Source organism: Euprymna scolopes, chromosome 12 (assembly GCF_053919585.1).
Source record: "Euprymna scolopes isolate OS-2025 chromosome 12, ASM5391958v1, whole genome shotgun sequence".
Lineage (NCBI taxonomy): Eukaryota > Metazoa > Mollusca > Cephalopoda > Sepiida > Sepiolidae > Euprymna > Euprymna scolopes.
This window is the reverse complement of record NC_136493.1, coordinates 84241782-84264400: the sequence shown is the minus strand read 5'-3', so window position 1 is coordinate 84264400 and position 22619 is coordinate 84241782. Positions and strand designations below refer to the sequence as shown.

The 22619-nt window shown below is 36.3% G+C and overlaps 1 protein-coding gene across 1 annotated transcript in view; it reads left to right on the top strand.

Annotated features, from left to right (window-relative positions):
• The window catches only part of LOC145291077 (uncharacterized), a 240441-nt gene that overhangs the window by 5922 nt on the left and 211900 nt on the right, over positions 1-22619 (top strand). Inside the window, exons 4-8 of the mRNA XM_080136591.1 lie at positions 3366-3422; positions 5589-5630; positions 7219-7275; positions 20857-20910; positions 21740-21796. Coding sequence (XP_079992717.1) covers positions 3366-3422; positions 5589-5630; positions 7219-7275; positions 20857-20910; positions 21740-21796 — 267 coding nt within the window. The remainder of the gene's footprint in view (positions 1-3365; positions 3423-5588; positions 5631-7218; positions 7276-20856; positions 20911-21739; positions 21797-22619) is intronic.

The window sequence follows — 22619 nt, the reverse complement described above, 5'->3', positions numbered from 1 at the left end:
TGTGGTCGCTCCCCTTCTGCCATTGATGAGGCATCTGTCCGCCAAATTGAGTATGCCATTTTGTAAGATCGGCGCATTACTATTCGGCAAATAGCCGAAGATATCAAGTATAGTACAGGGTCTGTGGAAACTATCATTCATGACCATTTGCATATGCATAAAGTGTCTGCCAGATGGATTCCCAGGTTGCTCACACCATTCCAGAAGCAAGAATGCGTCGAGTGCTCGAGGATTAATTTGGGGATGTGCCAAGAAGATTAGTCAAAGTTTTTCAAAAGACTGATTACACAGGATGAAACCTGGGTCCATCACTATGATCCAGAGACCAAAGCCCAGTCAATGCAGTGGAAGCACTTGGACTCACCACCTCCAAAGAAGGCAAGTGTGCAGTCCTCCTCTGGCAAGGTCATGCTCACAGTCTTCTGGGACCAGGACGGAGTAGTGATGACAGATTTCCTGGCAAAGCGTACTACAATTACAGGAGCCTATTATGCTTTACTTTTGACGAAATTAAGGGAAGTTATCAAAATCCAGAGGAGTGGCAAGATCAGCAAAGGTATCCTCCTCCTGCAGGACAATGCTCCAGTTTGCAACACGCATGTCACCAGCTCAGAAGCACGGGCATGTGGTTAGGAAATCCTCTCTAATCCCCTGACCTTTCACCCTCTTACTTTCACCTCTTCCCAGCCATGCAGTTGTTTTTGAAAGGAAAGCATTTCCAGATGATGCAGCCTTTATTTCTAAAGTCACGTCATGTTTGGAGGACCAACCTGTGTTGTTCTACAAAAACGGTCTCCACAGCTGCATCAAACGATGGGAGAAATGCATAACTCTGGGAGGTTACTATGTAGAGGAAAACTAATAACTGTACCAAGTTTCGTTGGTTTACTGCTATGGGAAGTGGGTCAGGGGTATTGTTTATTGCACGTCCCTCAGAAAAGTTTGATTGTAAATGCATTAAAATATATCAACCATCTCTTTCCCCAGAGCACCACGTGCTCAAGATAAGAGGAGAGAGAATCAGAGATAACTTGGTCATTTACAGCCTTTGAAATGTTGCTGTAGAATGTACATAATATTATATTTGTGACATTATATGTTATTTTAACATCTATAACACAACTGCAGATTCAAATGTCTTGAATTACTCACTAGTTGGGACTTTAGTGAACAGGCTAACCACATCTAGGCTTACCATTTGGTTTGTACTGATGGGTGCTCCCTTGATCAGTTCCGTGAAGTGGGCAGAATCCTTTACATGTGTTGCTGACTTTCCTGCTAATGGGTTTATTATATCCACAAGGTACCTGCTCAATGGGTGGCATGCTGAGCCTTGGCAGCTCACTATGGGTCTGAGTGGAATACTGCCTTTGTATATCTTGGGGAGAGCGTACATATGTGGTAGCTTACTGTAATGCTGGACCAGCTGTCTATATCTCATCAGAGCGATGTGTTCCTTGTTTTGGGTAAGGATTTGTAACAGCTTTCTTTCGTTTTCCAAAGTTGGGTCCTTCTTTATTTTACCGTAGCTACCATCTGCAATTAGGCCTCCCATTTTTCAGAGTACTCCGACTTGTCCATCACGACAGTAGAATTGCCTTTGTCTGCTGGCAGAATTATTATACTGCTGTCACTCTGTAGAGTTATTATAGCCAGCATATCTTCCCAAGAGATGTTTGATTTAGGAGGCTTGGCTTTCTTGAGTACTTGTCTCACTTTCCGTCTTATTTCATCACCTTGGGTTGATGGGATTCTCAAGGCTATATCTTCCATGTGTGTTATGATATCTAAGAATGGAACGCGTTTGGTTGTTGTTGCGAAGTTGAGACCTTTATTTCGTACTGCTTCCTCTGAGTGACTCAGTTGGCGGCTGCTGAAATTGATGACTGCTTTCACAGGTGAGCGGTGTTTTGATGTTACATTCCTCTGGTCTTTGAGCTTTGTGAGCTTCTTGATTTGGCGTTCTTTGACCTTCTCATATTCTTGTCTGTACGATTTATCCAAATCTGATTGGATTCTCACCCTGTCTTCTTGTTGAGTCACTTTGACAAGGAACGATGTTAAGGTGTCGGAGATTTTGTTCCTTAGTTTTTGTTTATTCCAGCAGGTGTGTTGGATCCTTTCTTGAATGAGGGCATGCCCTGCCCTTTCCGCGAATCTACGTGCCTTCCTGAAATCCACTGTTGTTTGTACTGTCAACCCTGTTGGTATGAGTTTTAAGTCTCTACATCTGTACAGGAAGGTTAGATAGTTAGCGAGTCTTGCCAGTTTCATATGACGCTTTTCTAGGTGTCGCCATTCAATCCTAATGTCGGGTCCATACCGAGTGGAAAGTAATTCTCTGTATTTTTGAGATGAGGTGTTTTCAACTAAGAATTGTCCTAGTGACATATGGCCGAAATGTGGCTTAAGATGTGCATTCTACCAAAGATGTCACTCTTTGGTAGAATGCACATTGAAAACCTCTACAGATATCAAAAATAGATGCTGCTGATTTGGACCAATGAAGACAGCATCATATTAATTGGAAAGAGTAAATATAACATAGAATAAAATGTTCATCCACAGATAACTATGTACAGAATTACTCTAGACACACCAATCACACATTAATGTATTAATGACATGCTGGCAAATATTAGACAACGTTCTGGGATAGATGTAACTATTCACCAGACTCAACGATAATGCAAACCGTGTAAGAAAAACTAGTAAACTTGATGCATCATCATATCTCAAATTCCTATTTTAGAAAACAGTGATGAACTACTGCAACCTTCAAATAAAAACTGTACAATATATACAGATAGCTGTTGGGGATATCCTATATAAGGATTCTACAATTACGTTCTTCTGAAAGAAATATAATCTATCTATAACATCTATAGAAATATAATCTATCAATAATGTGAATATTTAAAGTATGAAGATTAAATCTAGATATCATAGCAAGATGTTTGCAGAACAGAAGGCTTTGATGGTATAACCACGTTGAAAAATATATGAGAGTTCTTAGGTTAGTATATATAAAACGTTTAATGTAGTATGTTCAGTTTATAGGTAAAGTTTTAATTAGAAAGCTATAAGTAAATATGAGTTTTATTATATATGAGAACAGCATTATAAAAGGTATTAAAAATAATAAATATAAAATTGTCAGTAATAATCGATAAAATTGACAAACTAAATTCAAAATTCAATAATCTGGAGAAACCTTACTTGTGAAAATGCATCACATCAATATCGTAGTCATTTACAGTAACAGTAAATTTGGTGTCATAGTATTAGCTTATTTTCCCATCAACAACACAGCTGCAGATTCAAATGTAATTATTATTACTTTATATTTGATATGTTATTTGCAGGTATCGCAACAGCATCCGTTCCAACTGAGATTATAACAGGTGCTTCTACAACACGAGGTACACTATTTCAAACTTTTAAATTGCATATTTTAAAATCATTGTGAAATTAATTATTTTCCCACCATGTCATTATATAGGTTCAAAATCAGTGAGAATAAATGAACGATATAAAATTTAAGTAGCAGTAAAATAAGAGACAAAAAAAAAATGTTAGTAAAAGCGTTGTTATGTATAAAAGTAGTGTTATAAAAGGCATTCAAGAATAGTAAATACAAAATTGAAGGTAATAAACAATAAGTTGTGAAAAGTAAAATCATTAATGTTTCATTTACAGATGTCTCAAATGTATCTGTTCCAACTGAAATCACAATAATTGCTTTTAATACACAAACTATATTATTTCAAGCTTTTGAATTGCTTTTTTCTTTTAATTATTGTTGAATTAATTTTTCCTAAGCATTAATGCAAATATCCTATGCATGGCAGTTTAACAGTTACATTATGAAGGCATGGATAAGCATTTGTTTATGCAAATATCATATTTGTTGTCCTATGCAATAACCAACAACCAGCAAGGGAGATCACTCTAAAAACTTATCATAAAGGAATATAACTCTTGTATCTCAATACAAGGGATATTACTTTACATTGCTGTGTCCAGACTACAGTTCAAAAAAAAAAAAAAAAAAAAAACCCATTGTAAAGCAGCAAAATTAAAACAATTAATCATTGCAACAAGTATCTCAATATTTAATAAGAGGCTTTCATTTTTGTGACTTGTTCTCGGACCCTGATTCATTCAGTTTGAATTTCCTTCTTCGCCACTATTTCTTTCACTCTGGCCACATCAACTCTCGGATGCTGGTCACTCACAAGATCAAAGATACACTTTTGCAAATAACTTTGGGCAATTTAGGTAGTCTAAATATCTCTCCCAATCATGGTTGCTATTAATACGAGGTGCGTACAATAAGAATGCCCCTGGCCCACTTTCAGTTGTCTGATCTAGCTGACATTTTGCATTAAGTCTCCCAGACGTGGTCGCTCCCCTTCTGCCATTGATGAGGCATCTGTCTGTCAAGTGTAGAATGCCATTTTGGAAGATCGGTGCATTATTATTCGACAAATAGCCGAAGACGTCAAGATTAGTACAGGGTCTGTGGAAACTATCATTCATGACCATTTGCATATGCATAAAATGTCTGCCAGATGGATTCCCAGGCTGCTCACACAATTTCAGAAGCAAGAACGCATCCAGTGCTCGAGGATGAATTTGGAGATGTGCCAAGAAGATGAGTCAAAGTGTTTCAAAAGACTGATTCCACATGATGAAACCTGGGTCCATCACTATGATCCAGAGACCAAAGCCCAGTCAATGCATTGGAAGCACTTGGACTCACCACCTCCAAAGAAGGCAAGTGTGCAGTACTCCGCTGGCAAGGTCATGCTCACAGTCTTCTGGGACCAGGACGGAGTAGTGATGCCAGATTTCCTGGCTAAGCGTACTACAATTACAGGAGCCTATTATGCTTCACTTTTTACGAAATTAAGGTAAGATATCAAAATCAAGAGGAGGGGAAAGATCAGCCAAGGTGTCCTCCTCCTGCAGGAGAATGCTCCGGTTTGCAACACGCATGTTGCCAGCTCAGATGCACAGGCATGTGGTTATGAAATCCTACCCAATCCTCCCTAATCTCCTGACCGTGTACCCTCTGCCTCTCACCTCTTCCCAGCCATGAAGTTGTATTTGAAAGGAAAGCGTTTCCCAGATGATGCAGCCTTGATTTCTGAAGTCACATCATGGTTGGAGGACCAACCTGGGTTGTTCTACAAAAACGGTCTCCACAGCTGCATCAAACGATGGAAGAAATGCATAACTCTGGGAGATTCCTATGTAGATAAAGACTAATAACTGTACCAAGTTTAGTTGCTCTACTGCTATGGGAAGTGGGTCAGGGGTATTATTTATTGCACGTCCCTCGTAGAAGTTTGATTGTAAATGCATTAAAATATATCAACCATCTCTTTCCCCAGAGCACCACGTACTCAAGATAAGAGGAGAGCGAATCAGAGATAACTTGGTCATTTACAGCCTTTGAAGTGTTTCTGTAGAATGTACATAATATTATATTTGTGGCATAATATGTTATTTTAACATCTATAACACAACTGCTAATTCAAATGTAATGATTACCAACATTTTCATATTTGATATTCGTACAGGTATCCCAACGATCTCTGTTCCAACTGCTACTACAACACAAGGTATTCCATTTTAAACTTTTTAATTACATTTTAAAAACATTGAATTCATCTTACTCTAAACATTACTCATATGATATGCATGAAGTAAAAATTAGTAACGTTTTATGAAATATTTATCTACAGTTTTTTTTTGGAATTTTTATTAAAGTTACATTATATTTACAAAGTTATATTAATGCTGTTAAAAATTGATTAAATTAATTAAAATAGCTTAGTTTTTATTATAAATTCATTTTTATTAGTTTATGAAATTGGAATTTTAATTAGGCATTTATTTTAGCTTTTAATTTTTGTTTTTAATCCTGTCAATAAAACTAAAGTTAAAAGCTCATAACATTAAATTAATTAATGGTAAAATTCAATAATAAAAAAAATGAATATTTTTGCTTTAGCTCAACTATGGAAATGGTGTAAAAACTAATGACAGAAACAATGTAACTGTCAATGTGTCGAACTAATCCTAAGGATGTGACTACTTATGCAAAGACAATGCTACATTGTCTTGAGTAGAAAAGACCAGTTAGAAAGGAGAAATCTTCCTGGCAATGATGTAGTTGCTGCTGTTACTAATCTTGTTATTGGGGTCTTAGACGAATTAACGATGCAAAAAGGTCTGGTAGGCTACAGAAGCTTAAGATGAGAGTTGTCACTCTTTGGTTGAATGCACATGGAAAAGACTACAGATACCAAAAATTGATGCCAGCGATAATCTGCTGATTTGGACCAATGAAGACAGCATCATATTAATTGGAAAGAGTAAATATAACATAGAATAAAATGTTCATCCACAGATAACTATGTACAGAATTAATCGAGACACACCAATCACACATTAATGTATTAATGACATGCTGGCTAATATTAGACAACGTTTTGGGATAGATGTAACTATTCACCAAACACAACGATAATGCAAACCATGTAAGAAAAACTAGTAAACTTGATGCATCATCATATCTCAAATTCCTATTTTAGAAAACAGTGATGAACTACTGCAACCTTCAAATAAAAACTGTACAATATATACAGATAGCTGTTGGGGATATCCTATATAAGGATTCTACAATTACATTTTTCTGAAAGAAATATAATCTCTCTATAGTATATATAGAAATATAATCTGTCGATAATGTGAATATTTAAAGTATGGAGATTAAATCTAGATATTATAGCAAGATGTTTGCAGAACAGGAGGCTTTGATGGTATAACCATGTTGAAAAATATATGAGAGTTCTTAGGTTAGTATATATAAAACATTTAATGTAGTATGTTCAGTTTATAGGTAAAGTTTTAATTAGAAAGCTATAAGTAAATATGAGTTTTATTATATATGAGAACAGCATTATAAAAGGTATTAAAAATAATAAATATAAAATTGTCAGTAATAATCGATAAAATTGACAAACTAAATTCAAAATTCAATAATCTGGAGAAACCTTACTTGTGAAAATGCATCAAATCAATATCGTAGTCATTTACAGTAACAGTAAATTTGGTGTCATAGTATTAGCTTATTTTCCCATCAACAATACAGCTGCAGATTCAAATGTAATTATTATTACTTTATATTTGATATGTTATTTGCAGGTATCGCAACAGCATCCGTTCCAACTGAGATTATAACAGGTGCTTCTACAACACGAGGTACACTATTTCAAACTTTTAAATTGCATATTTTAAAATCATTGTGAAATTAATTATTTTCCCACCATGTCATTATATAGGTTCAAAATCAGTGAGAATAAATGAACGATATAAAATTTAAGTAGCAGCAAAATAAGAGATCAAAACAAAATGTTAGTAAAAGCGTTGTTATGTATAAAAATAGTGTTATAAAAGGCATTCAAGAATAGTAAATACAAAATTGAAGGTAATAATCAATAAGTTGTGAAAAGTAAAATCATTAATGTTTCATTTACAGATGTCTCAAATGTATCTGTTCCAACTGAAATCACAATAATTGCTTTTAATACACAAACTATATTATTTCAAGCTTTTGAATTGCTTTTTTCTTTTAATTATTGTTGAATTAATTTTTCCTAAGCATTAATGCAAATATTCTATGCATGGCAGTTTAACAGTTACATTATGAAGACATGGATAAGCATTTGTTTGTGCAAATGTCATATTACTTATCCTATGCAATAACCACCAAAAAGCAAGGGAGATCACTCTAAAAACTGATCACAAAGGAATATAACTCTTGTATCTCAATACAAGGGATATTACTTTACATTGCTGTGTCCAGACTACAGTTCAACAAAAAAAAAACCCATTGTAAAGCAGCAAAATTAAAACAATTAATCATTGCAACAAGTATCTCAATATTTAATAAGAGGCTTTCATTTTCGTGACTTGTTCTCGGACCCTGATTCATTCAATTTGAATTTTCTTCTTCGCCACTATTTCTTTCACTCTGGCCACATCAACTCTCGGATGCTGGTCACTCACAAGATCAAAGATACACTTTTGCAAATAACTTTGGTCAATTTCGGTAGTCTAAATATATCTCTGAATCATGGTTGCTATTAATATGAGGGGCGTGCAATAAGAATGCCCCTGGCCCACTTTCAGTTGTCTGATCTAGCTGAAATTTTGCATGTGCGATTATTTATATCTCTGTCAGTTATGTGGCAAATTACAGCTCTGAACCGATTGTGGTTTATCTTTTACAGGCGTTTGAACTGAGTCAGGTATGAAATGGGGCCTGTTAAATGTCGAGCAGTGATCCGGTTTTTGTATTTGAAAGGATGCACACCACAGGAGACTTTTGATTAAATGAAAGAAACTTATGGTGATAATACCCCATAATATGACCTTGTAAAACGCTGGCATTGTGAATTCAAACATGGCCGAAAGTCTGTGAAAACAGCTCCCAGACGTGGTCGCTCCCCTTCTGCCATTGATGAGGCATCTGTCTGTTTAGTTGAGGCAGCTATTTTGGAAGATCGGTGCATTACTATTCGCCAAATAGCCCAGGATGTCCAGATTAGTACAGGGTTTGTGGAAACTATCATTCATGACCATTTGCATGTGCATAAAGTGTCTGCCAGATGAATTCCCATGTTGCTCACACCATTCCAGAAGCAAATACATGTAGAGGATGAATTTGGAAATGTGCCAAGGAGATGAGTCAAAGTTTTTCGAAAGACACAGGATGAAACCTAGGTCCATCACTATGATCCAGAGACCAAAGCCCAGTCAATGCAGTGGAAGCACTTGGACTCACCACCTTCAAAGAAGGCAAGTGTGCAGGCCTCCGCTGGCAAGGTCATGCTCACAGTCTTCTGGGACCAGGATGGAGTAGTGATGACAGATATCCTGGCAAAGGGTACTACAATTACAGGAGTCTATTATGCTTCACTTTTGACGAAATTAAGGTAAGATATCAAAATCAAGACGAGGAGCAAGATCAGCAAAGGAATCGTCCTTCTGCAGGACAATGCTCCGCTCCACAACTCGCATGTCAGCAGATCAGAAGCATGGACGTGTGGTTATGAAATCATACCCCATCCTCGCTAATCTCCTGACCGTGTACCCTCTGACTTTCACCTCTTTCCAGCCATGAAGTTGTTTTTGAAAGGAAAGTGTTTCGCAGATGATGTAGCCTTGATTTCTGAAGTCACGTCATGGTTGGAGGACCAACCTGGGGTGTTCTACAAAAACGGTCTGCAGAGCTGCATCAAACGATGGAAGAAATGCATAACTCTGGGAGGTTTTTATGTAGAGAAAGACTAATAACTGTACCAAGTTTCGTTGGTCTACTCCTATGGGAAGTGGGTCAGAGGGCATTACTCATTGCACGCCCCTTGTATACCAGTATTATCTGCTTCAAGTGTCTCCACCTGCCATATCATAACCAAGGCCATTACCAGTTCAAGATGCATTGCTTCACGGCTGCATGTTTAAGAATCTTTTTTTAACTAATGGAAATTTTCTCTATAACAACATTCAATAAGACGAGCCATCATTATCTTTTTGTCATTCACAAATGTTTTAGTTATCACTCATCTTGTTGATATATATTTTTGCCTCAGGTCAGGTACACATTCATATTCTACATGAATTTCCATATATTTTCATTCTCTGATCTTTGCACCAATGACAGCTTTTTCTCGTAAGCAAGACTACACGTTCCTGATAATTTACTCCTTTTGTTACTAGAGGAAGTTATCTCCATTAATCAACATAATCTTGATTTCTCCAAAGTGATTTTTCATTCTCTGCTATTATTAAATCATTGATTTATTTCACCCACAGATTATTTTGTGTGAGCAATTCTAACAGTGTATGTAAAAAGTAACATATGTAGATTTTCCGAATTACTGCCACATACATTATCATGCATAGAAATAATTTTCTTAAAATTAAATAGTGGATGATTTTTTTACAAATTGAACAATTGAAAAAAATGTACAAATTGAAGTGATGAAGGTCAAATATTTTAATAATTAATAGCACCAATAATAAGAGTCTGTAAATTTTCTTTAAAATTTCCTAGTGGTCTTTAACGTCATTTTGCATTGATATGATATTTTTTAATTGAAAGCCATTTTTAATTTCATGAGCATTTCCGAGGGGTAGTATTGTGGGGTACAAATCACCCCTATTTCAGAACTAAGTGGAATCAACCAGTCTTAGGAATACCACTGTTTTCAGAGACTAAATGGAGACATTCATGCCTTGTTTAACCGCATGCTACGACCACGTTCCTCTCACACCACGTTAGTGGCTCCTGTACTCTTTATGATAAATGCATATTATATTTTATACACTTTACACTATTTGTGGTTTATTTCATTTGTAACCCCTAGCATGGGTCTACAACAACTGGCTGACGAGGATGATTCAAGAACTTCCTGGATCAATCTATAATAGTTCTAAAAACAACTGAATGGCGAACATTCTGGCAACGAATTCACTCTAAAAATAAAGCAGCCATTAGAAGACAGAGTTTGACGACCAAAAAGATTCAAGAAAAAAAGAACACATGTGGATATTTGAAATCATTTTTTCCTACACTCGGGGGAAATTCGAAACTTCAAAAGTATTTATTTTTTAAAAGTTTGGTGAAGAACGGGGAAAACTATTTGTCTATGTTGGGGAAAAAAACAACATTTGAGCGTAAAAATCCACAAATACAGGATAAAGAACACTTTGAAAAAAGGACAACAATTCTTGCCGAAAAAAAAAAGAATTTTACAAAGACGTCGTCAAAAAGCCTTATCTTGCTGTTAAAAAAGCTACTAAAACGTAAACTACGAGCTGAAACAGAACTCATACAATAGATTGCATGGAGAATTATTATTACTGAATTAACGAGAAGTAAAAAAAGAAAAACTGTCGTTCTAAAAATCATGTCTTCATAATACATCTTATGGTTAAAAGGCATTAGGGTTGGAAAAAGGATAAAAAACTCCTGCAAAGTAAATGATATATTTTATTTTATTGGCTAAAGTGAGTATTTGCACAAATTAAAAAAGACGTCGGATTTTAATCTGATTAAAATAAACTTTCCACTGGTTGATGGGACTGCACGTCAAAGAAGGAAAAAAAAAAATGATTTCACTAAGCACAACAAATAAAGTGTTAACGAGAAAAGGACATTCTTTTTCCCACAGAGATCAAAAAGAATAGCCAATATTAAATAAATTCTATAAACTCTCTTTCACAGATAAGTAACTTTTTTCTTTTTAAAGCAAAAAGAGGAAAAAATGTGTAGGATCAACAAGGAATTGAACCCAGTACCTACACGTTACAAAAATTGAAAAATGACAAACGAAATCTACTGCTTTCTGTATGAACACCGAATTATGTTCTCAGAAAAATTGCCACACAAGGAAATAAATGTATGAAAGAAATATTAGTTAAATAACCAGGTACAAATTTTGTAAAAGTTTTTTTTTTCTATAGAGTTGGTACTACAGGAAAAGTAAATCAATGAATTGGGTTGTTTTGTCATATTAAGTAATTCCATACCGTCCAAAAAAAAAAATGGAAATGGTGAAATTCCAACAGTCAACAATTAGAACTTGAAAACAGGTTCAGAGAAGAACAATTGGCAATACAGAAACAAAACAAAGAGAAACAATTGGCAATACAGAAACAAAACAAAAGAAACAATTGGCAATATAGAAACAAAATGAAAAGATACAATTGGCAATACAGAAACAAAACGAAAAGAAACAATTGGCAATATAGAAACAAAATGAAGACACACAGTTAAATTCAATAAAATAACTCGAAGAAAAACGAGGAAGAGAAAAGAAACAAATGAACGAACAAATATTGAAAAAGCAGTTAGATTTAATGAAATACTTCGAGGAAAAACAGCAAAGAGAAATGAAAGAAATGAATGAACAAATATTGGAATTGAAAAAATTACATTTAGAGCCACAAAACCAGTCAAATAAAAAAATGGATTTGATAATGCAAGTTTTAATAAATAAGGACAGCAGAGAAGAAACCAGCACAGCTTTTTCCCAAAATGCGATCTGGTCAGCATTTCATACATTTCACTATGCTCCTGAGGAAGACCTAACGTTTGAGGCATATTTCAGAAGATTTGAAGACCTTTTTAAGATTGATTGCAGTGCATAGACTGATCAAAAGAAGATTCATTTATTGCTATGGAAGTTAGGTACATCCAAACATAATACATTTGTGGACTACATTGTACCAAGAAAAACCAACGAATTATCATTTGACAAGACAGTCAAACTATTAATGGAGTTATACTGTCCAAAAAGAAGCCTTTTTCATAAAAGGTGGAAATTCATGAATCTTACACGTAAGGAGAGTCAGGACTATACGATATTTGCATCTATAGTTAATAAGCATTATGACGATTTCAAATTGTTGTCATTAACGGCGGACAATTTCAAATGCTTACTATGCACACAAGGTTTGATAGCCACAAAATACGCCGATATAAGACGTCGGGCTCTAAATAAATTGGAATTAGAATCTGATTTGATGCTTCAGAAACTGGTTGAAGAGAGTCAGTGGTTCATGGCAATGAAGCAAAATTCCCAAAACATAGAGGAAGCAGGTATCGCTCACATTAAAAAATATTCTTAAAAAATAAAGGACACCCACCTGCCAGAAATTAACAATGAAGAGGCAAAAAGAACCATTCACAAAATTATCAGGATAGACAAAATCCTAGGACCCCTTGTAGCAAATGTGGAGGACCTCATGGGTACAATGTATGTCAGTACCAAAGGAAAATAACATGTGACCTATGCAAGCGAGCAGGGCACATGGCCTCATATTGCAGAGCAAAAGTAGCAAAAAAGAGCTACGTAAAAACTGCAAAAATGGACCCTTCACCAACAGAGAACATAAGGAAGTATGTTATGGTGAGAATCAGAAATAAAGAAGTAAAACTGCAGCTCGATTCAGGGTCAGATTTATTAATTATAAATTTTCACATGTGGAAGAGCCCACGATGACAAAGATGAATAAAGTCGCAAGATCGGTAACTGGTGAAAAAAATAAATTTTGAGGGCGAGTTAGTTATCAATATGCCACTGAAAAGAATGACAAAAAAGCTAAGTGTTCGTTCTATGGAACGCCACAAACTTATTCGGGACAGATTGGATTCAGGAATTTGAATTATTGGACACACCAATGAGTGATTTTTGTCACAAAGTCAAAAATCTAATGGCCGAAGCCGACAAACTCAAAACGACTAGTTAACTGGGATTTTAACCCCTATTAACTATAGTGAGTATACATGTATACATGAAAAAAGTCTAAAGAGATTAGGGTATGCATGGACTTTTCCACCGGATCGAATGCAGCACTCAAGGACTATCATTACCCGCTACCAAACCCAGACAAAATATTCGCTAAGTTAAATGGCGGAAAATATTTTTCTAAAATAGACTTAAGTGAGGCATACCTACAAATACCAGTAGGGGAAGATAGCTCAAAACTTTTGTGTATCTCAACGCACAAAGGACTTTATAAATTCAATAGATTAGCATGTGGTATAAAAGTAGCATCTGCAATTTTCCAACAGGTAATCAATACTTTGCTAAGCAGTTTGGATTTTGCAATAGGCTATCTGGACGATATTCTTATGCATAGTCAAAATGTTGAACAACATAAAGATCATGTATTTCAAGAGTTTGACAGAATAAAAGAATACGGCTTCACATTGAAGAAAGCAAAATGCAGATTTTTTTTTGAATGAATTAAATACCTGGGTCATATCATACATAAGGACGGGAGGAAACCCAATCCAGACAGGTCCACAGTTATAAAAGACATGCCAGAACCTCATAATGTAACTACATTGCAGAGTTTTTTAGGGCTCACAAACTATTTAACCCATAGTTGGGACCCTAACAGGTACTACTGTCGTTTGCGTGACACTGTTGTCCGACCTTTCGCTTTCCCGGTTACCACTTGACACGTCTTCTCTCCACTCCAAAACGAACTTCTGCAACTTTAGCTTTTCTCTCCCCGAATCCGACTTTTCTCTTCTACAAATACAACTTCTCTGCTCGCAATCTAACTTCAGAATGCCTTCCTTCCCCAAATCACTCCTCTTTTATCTCCAATCAGGAGCATCTCATTTGCATACCTCGTGGTCACCCTGTAGGCATATAAAGAAACAGGGCAGCCATTTTTGTTTCTTTTTTCTTCATTCTGAACACGAGGTAAGCCACACAAAAACGCGGTCGGTCGTTCTTGTTTCTTTTTTCTTCAATTACACCACACGCCCCCCCCCTGATCTTCGAGATCAATAGGATACTTCGTAATCCTCCATCCAAGCAGGCCGCCTCCTCTCACGTCGAGGCCTCTGGGGGACAACTTCTCGGGGGTTAACGTTTTCTGGTTCACTACAACGCGGGCCTAAGTCAGGTCGAGCAGCATCATTTGCTTCTCGGTAGCCCTCGATTTCCCCTTCTTCACTGCCCTCACTGCATTCCAGCAATGTCACACGACGCAGGTCTAAGATATGCCAGGGAACGCCATTCACCATCACATTGTTCTTCAACTGCAATCCTGTTACGACCCCTCTTTTCCAACGAGTGGTACACTGTTCATTGGGGGGTTTCACCCACACCTCTTCACCTACTTTGATAGTGGCTTCTTCACTCTCAATTCCTGCTGTTTTGTTGCACGGATGCCGCCACTTATATGTGAAAACGGCCCTATGAGGCACAGTTGTCTCATCTTGTTTGGTCTTCGGCGAGATGTTATACCAAAACACCGCCTCTATGGGTGATACGTTGCTTTTTTCCGCAGCGACTTTAATGGTGCAATGATTCCTCTCCACTATTCCGTTGCCACTCGGCTAATACGCTGCTCTGAAAAATTGCCTTACTCCCCACTTATCGCAGACCCCTTTAAAGGCTTCTGATCGGAAAGCGGGGCCATTGTCCATTAAGAGTTCCTCAACCGGCCCTCTCTCCAAAAATATCTCCTCGATGACCCCTCCGATCGCCCATGCAGCTTCTGCCCTGATCTCTCTCCAGATGGCAAACCTTCCCGGTCCACAGTCGACCATCGACAGATACAATTTGTGGCGATAGTGTGTCACATCAATGGCCAATCACTTCCAGTCCTCCGCAACGTGTAGCTCTCCTGCTTTGTGTCTGGACGGTCCAGGGTCAATTGATTGGCACTCTCGACAGTTCTCCACCACCTCCCTAACCTCCTCCTCGGTGGTCTCCGGGTAAACCTCTCTGGCTAGGAATAACGTTCGTTCTCGACCAAAGTGGTGCATTTCGTGTGACTCTTTGACTTCTTCCCCTGCACAGCATACCGAGGAGACCTCCTTTCCCTCCTGCAGCCAGGCCTTCTTCACGCGTGTCATCGAATCCGCCTTGTTTTTTTCTGACAGGACCAACACAACAGATACTCTCAACTGGAATTCCGCTATCAGGTCAGTGAGCGCTCCGAGTCTGCGCTTGATCAGCATTTCCGCAGCACCCCTGGTCTTAACTCTCTTATCGCCAGTTACTGCCGACCGAATCCACGATGGTACCGTTGCCGAATCGGTTTTGACTTCAATTATTTTCAATCCCCATTTCAGGGCCAGATTGATTCCTTTAATAGCGGCATCTAGTTCTGCTACGTTGATATGGGAGAAGTCGTTGTTTTTTCTTAGCCACGCCGCATCCTCCACAGTTACACCTCCTATCTCTAGTACGACGCCCAACGCCAGGTTACTGGCATCGCACCAAACCACACCCGCATCTTCGCCGCTGACATACCATTTCCCTTTCACTGGGTCCTCATTCCTCACTCTCGCAATGAATTCTTGCAGCATGTTCATGACCTCCTTCGTCATACAGCCCTCCCAGCCATCAGTGCCTGTTTGTCGTTTAATAAAGCTGCATGTTATCCTTAGCCAGCCAGCGATAGGATAGTGCCCGACCAGCCTCCCACAGACTGAGAAGAGTTCTCGCCTCGTCAGCTCAGATCCGCTTTAAAATGACGACTCATAGATTTTCGAGTCTGCAGAAATAGAATATCACATTTAAATCTATGGCAGACAAGTAGTTTTCCAGATATTAAAACTTTTTGGACATGCTGCAAGAAGTCATTGCGAGAGTGAGGAATGAGGACCCATGGCTGAGTGGAGACTGAGCACTCAGATGTTGAGACCCTTTCACTGGGTCCTAATTCCTCACTCTCGCAATGACTTCTTGCAGCATGTTCATGACCTCCTTCGTCACACGGCCCTCCCAGCCATCAGTGCCGAAATAGCTTGTCGTTTGCGTGACACTGCTGTCCGACCTTTCACTTTCCCGGTTACCACTTGACGCGTCTTCTCTCCACTCCAAAACGAACTTCTGCAACTTTAGCTTTTCTCTCCCCGAATCCGACTTTTCTCTTCTACAAATACAACTTCTCTGCTCGCAATCTAACTTCAGAATGCCTTCCTTCCCCAAATCACTCCTCTTTTATCTCCAATCAGGAGCATCTCATTTGCATACCTCGTGGTCACCCTGTAGGCATATAAAGAAACAGGGCAGCCATTTTTGTTTCTTTCTTCTTCATTCTGAACACGAGGTAAGCCACACAAAAACGCGGTCGGTCGTTCTTGTTTCTTTTTTCTTCAATTACACCACAACTACCACTCCAGGTCAGAGTGGACCTGGAAGCAATGGCAATTAAAGGGTGGCTCCACACTCCCCAAATCCCGCAAGCTGGAGCCTCACCATCGGATATAGTTTAAAGTCATATCCAGGACCAGGAACCGCTAGAAGACACAGTAATAGCGTCACTATAAAGTGAAAAGAACTATACACAAATACTATGTAATATGATCAAGGAACTATCAGTCACTTTGGAAGATATAATAAGGAAGGCTGAAGAAGATAGGTTCATCAAAGAAATAAAACAAAACTTAAATTGGATGAATCGGCGGTGGAAGCTTATTCTATATGCAATGATGTACTGTTGTACCGAGAAAGAGTAGTAATCCCAGCTACACTACAAAAGAAGATTCTAAAGGATTTTCATATGGGGCACCCTGGGGCTATGCGAATGAAGAACCTTATGAGGTCCTACATTTACTGGAAGAATATGGACACTGATATAGAAAATACGGTAAAGTTGTGTAAGGGATGCACATTGGTTACACAATACAATTTAGCCCGTGGCCTAAAGCAGACCACCCATGGCAAAGAATACATGTAGATTACGCAGGCCCACTGGATGGAAACTACTATTTAATAGTGGTAGACAGTTTTTCAAAATGGCCTGAGGTATTTCGATGTAAAAGTCCAACATTGGATTTTACAATCAGTGCTCTTCACAAAGTTTTTGCTAGGTTTGGTGTGGTTGATTGTCTAGTGTCAGATAATGGCATACAATTAACTTCAGCAGATTTTAAAAGCTTCTGCGAGGATTTCCAGGTTAACCACATAACGACGCCAACCTATAATCCCTGATTGAACGGTCAGGCAGAGAGGTTTGTAGACATGTTGAAAAGAGCCCTGAAGAAGGCTAAAGGAACACCTCCAGAAAAGGCGTTACAACAGTTTTTACAAGTTTACTGAATTACACCAAATGGAAGCATTCCATCGAAGATGTCGCCGGCAGAGTTAATGTTCGCGAGGAAAATTGTCTGGTCTTCAAGAAACTTTTACAAAAACAGGCGAAACCACCAAATACTATAGTTCCTAAAAAGAGGTACACCAAAATAATAGTATGATGTGGGAACTAGGAAAGGTCCAGAAAATGATCGGGCGGATGGTTTACATTATCTAAGGTTCAAGATTTACGCACAAGAAACATTTAAACCAAATTTAGAAATGTATAACTGATGACGAAAGACAACCTCCTGCTGAACAAAAAGAAGTAATTGTTTCTAACTGTGTCAGATACTCGAGAGTCAAAACAATGAAAAGAATATTCTGTTGTCATAGTCCTTATTATCATATATAACAATTTTTAAAACGATTTATTTATTTATATGAGAATGGTAATATATTTGAAAGATACAAATAGAATTCCACTATTTTTTTTTATGAGTGGAGACCTATTAAGAACATGTTTGAAAATTGCATATATAAAACTTTGAAGAATTATTACAGCTTACCGAAACTTATAAGTATGTTTTTTTGTCATGGTTGTCTTAATATTTTGATTTTATTACATTCGGTACAAGAAAGAAAAGTTCATTATATATCAAAAGACAAAAGTAAAAAAAAAAAAACATGTTTTATAAATCGTATATAAATTGGTATTTACATATTGTTTTCTTGACAATGTAGTAAAGACGTTCTCTTTGTAATTGAAATTATAGTCTTCTTTCATAGAGTTCCGGGGGAAATTATTATTATTTTTTTTTACATAGATACATTTTCAGCAAGACACGTTCATAATACATTTTGCAGTTTACATATTGTTTAGAGCATGCCAGAGGACATTAATAAATATTTTAAACTTCTATTTCATTTAACTGTAGATAAAGTTGTAGTGGAGTATCCTTAGCAACATTCCACTCATCTCCAAATGATCTTCTTCTTCTTCTCTTCTTTAATATTGAGGGGTTGAATGACCAGTTAGCACACAAACATTTATTCTAGAATTTCCGGTGTGTGATTTGTTTTGTATATTTCATGTATATTTCACACATTTCTGGTCAACGGTCTACTTAAATAACGTTTTAAGAGTGTATATAACCAGGTATTTTTAGCTGACAGAGATGCAGTCTGTGCTTTCTTTTGGGGGCGGGGTGAAATAAATCTATTAAACCAATGCAAACCTTACATCCAGATGCCAACATTACCACCAAACCTTTCCTTTAATCCTATAAATGACCTTAACTTCATATGCACCCACACATAAAAAATAAATCATGAATGGAAATAAAGCCATTAAACCAACAACACAACTCTAAGTCCAAGTATTAACAGTACAACAAACTCTTCTCCTTAATCCTTTAAAGAAATAACAAATTAAAATAAATCTATTAAACCAACCAATAACCCATGGTCCAGGTGGCAACAGTACCACTACATCTTTCCTTTAATCCCATCAATAACCTTAAATCCATATGCACCTACACACACAAATATGAATACTTTACTTTTCAAATTTACTTACAACGATTACATGTTGTTCAAAAATTATGGGGCCAGAAATTGAGTCATCATTTTGCTTTAAATGCCTGTAAGTTTTGTATATGATTTAGCTAGGTATTTTCAGCAATAATAAAAAAGTTAATCTTGACATTTGCATTCACATTACATTTTATATTTCTTTACGTAAAGTTGCTTTTTTGTATAAATTTTATAAATCTATAACAGTTAACATGTAGAATAGTTTTAATTTTCACATACTGCTTCTGTTTTATTAAAAAAAAACAAATTGTCCAACTTCTTTTAGTCAATGAACCAGTTAAAATAAATAAATAATGATTTTTTTTAGAAGTTTCAAAGTTCGTTATTAGGAAAACTCCATTCACATAAATTATATGGTTTATTTATATCGGAAATTGTATCAAGTGTTTTTACTGCTGTCGTTACTACTGTTATTACTACTCTTATTATCATCAGCAGCAGCATTTCCAGCATTTTTCCATCCTGACATGGGGTACCAAAACATATTTACAAATTTCGCTCCTAGGTTATTCCACAGCAACATTTTCATTGCTGTTCTTTTGTTTTTAGGGAGATGCACATTTTCTTTTAATTGTTTTAATTATTTAATTTTTGATGGAGGTCTAACTTCATAATCTAACGCCTGCTTTCTAAAAAGAAAAAGATTACATCAGTCGAGAAGGATTCCTGCTTTAGTATAATGGTTTAAGGATTGATAAAAATATGTCTTCATAAACATTTTTTATTTATAACTAAAATGTTTTTCAATATCTCTTTTTATTTGTGGGGACATTAATTATTCACTTACCGACCTCTTCATAAAATAAAACAAAACAAATTTATCTGAGTTTACGATAATGCGCTAGATAACCATAGTTTAATCTGTTTTTGAGGAGAGGTAAATTTCTTCTGGCTTTATATCATCTTTCAACCAGGCAACGCCGGTACCCAGGTCTTGCTAGTAGCAAATTAGTTAACTTCCTTGATGTAACATTTAATTTAAAGAAGAGACTCTACACACATTACTTGAAAGAGAATGGCAATCCTGTTTATGTTCTCACAATCAAACTAACCACAAACAATTATGAAGCGTATACTAAAATCTATTGAAAGGAGAATTATTAATAACACTCCAAATGGAGAAATTCTTAATGAATATAAGGTTTTATACAACAACGTATTCAAAGATAGTGGTTATAGGCAGATCAGCATTAAATTAATAGATTTAGTACAAAATTAACAACATTAATTTGGTTCACACCTTCAACAAAATGATAAAAATTAAACTAGGCCATAAATTTCTAAATTTAGTTACACATTCTACAAAATAATATTCTTTATGAGAATACAGTTCAATTTTAGTAAAACCTTGAAAAAATTATCAAAAAATATAACAGAATACTATAATAAAATACTAAAATAATATTCATCTCAGAACAAACAACAAAATATGGAGGACTGAAAAAGATGCTTGTAACTATAAAACTGCAATTTTCCAAGAGCTTAGCAACATTGCAAAGTGCATGACATGTTTTCAAAAACTTAATTATAATTTTGTTTATATAACATTTGATTGGTTAGAAATAATCAAATTTTGTTTATGAAAAATGCTACTTTAATGATTATTGACATTTTGTTGTTGTATTCACAGTTACCTCAACAACTTTCTCTCCTCCAAAGAATATAACAAGAACTACAACACCAGGTAGAGTATTCTTTTTCATCATCATCATCATCATCATCATCATCATCATCATCATCATCATCATCATCACCATCACCGTCATCATCATCATCGTTTGATGCTTGTTTTCAGTTATTTTTTGTCTGATAATAATTGTTGGCCCTTTCCGAAATTTGTGTAGCAATAAAACTCCTCGATTCAAGTACTCTTCACAGAGGACGGCTGGCAGTGTGACCGCAGAGCTTGGCAGGATGGTGTATGGCAAGGAGTGAGGAGAGGAGAAGACAACAGAAACCTGATGCGGTAGGACAGGAGATTACGCAGAAAGCAGCGCCAAAAGGCAGCAAACCCCAGCACAGCATCCTCCTTCCTGTGCACATGTGGCAGAGACTGTCATTTCCAAATAGGACTCAAGAGCCATGCTCAAAGATGCCCAAAAAACAATCTGCTGACACACCAAGGCACATATCATTATCTCCCGAGATAGAAGATTGCCTACCTGCTCAAGTTCAAATAGGCAGTCATAGACTTCTGTTGAAACAAAAGCAAATTGTTGAGGAAAAGTAGTAATACTCCAGCAGATTTAAAGAATACCTCTATAATGCATTGAGAATGTTTCTAACAGAACAGATATACTCTGCAAAATTAGATTGGTGTTTGACAAATTAAGGAAAAGGATAGCATGGTATCTAATCAAATATACAATCTTTCAATTATTGGGATTGCCACAAAATAATATTTCACCAATAGTAAATTTGTTGTAGTATTAGGTAATTTTCACATCCATAACACAACTAAAACCTACCAACATTTTAAAAACATTTTAAAATATTTGTTGTTTTATTTACAGGTGTCTCAACTGTATCCGTCGCAACTGAAATTACAACGATTGCTTCTACAACACAAGGTATACTATTTCAGACATTTGAATTGCATTAAAAAAAATTCTGATGAATTAGTTATTCCCTAAGCATTACTACACATTTTCAACTTAATTTTTCTCTAAACATTGCTACAATATGATATGTATGAAGAGAAAGTAACGTTTTATTAAATATTTGTCAAATGTGGATTAAGGTTCATTTTATAATTTTTATTTAAGTATTAATGGTTTAAAGAGATTTATATAATGTTTATTAAAATTGATTACATTTTCTAAGAAAATTTAAGAGAAAGCAAATAGAATGATCGGTTGGATACTTAAAAATTTTATTTTATTAAAGCAGATATCATTGTTAGGCCATTTTAGAATTTAATAAAATTTCATCTAGAACACTGTGCTCAATAACCCTGTGCACCAGGAGCAATATACGGAAATTGGAATATAATATTAAAATTGGAAGGTGTACAAAAAATGTGATAAAACTAATAAAAAGATTATAATAATATGATAAGGAGAGGTTGGAATTATAATAATACTAGCGAGGGGTACCCGACGTTGCCCGGGTATTCTTTGGAGTATGTGAAAAAAAACCCGAAAATGTGAAAAAAAACAGGTGCCCGTGAAAAAAAACGAAGGCTTCATGACACGCAGTTGGAAAATAGTAAAGTGTTAAAAAAAAAACAGGTGCGCGTTTTTGATTGACGTGACGGCGATAGGTATTCAGCAGTAAGCATTTTGTGCGGGGACAGTTTTGAATGAGGTCAATAAATCGGTTTGTTTGTTTTTAAAAACCCGCTCCCTGTTTATTAGGAGGAGCGAAATGAAAGCTACAGTCTGATATGACGAA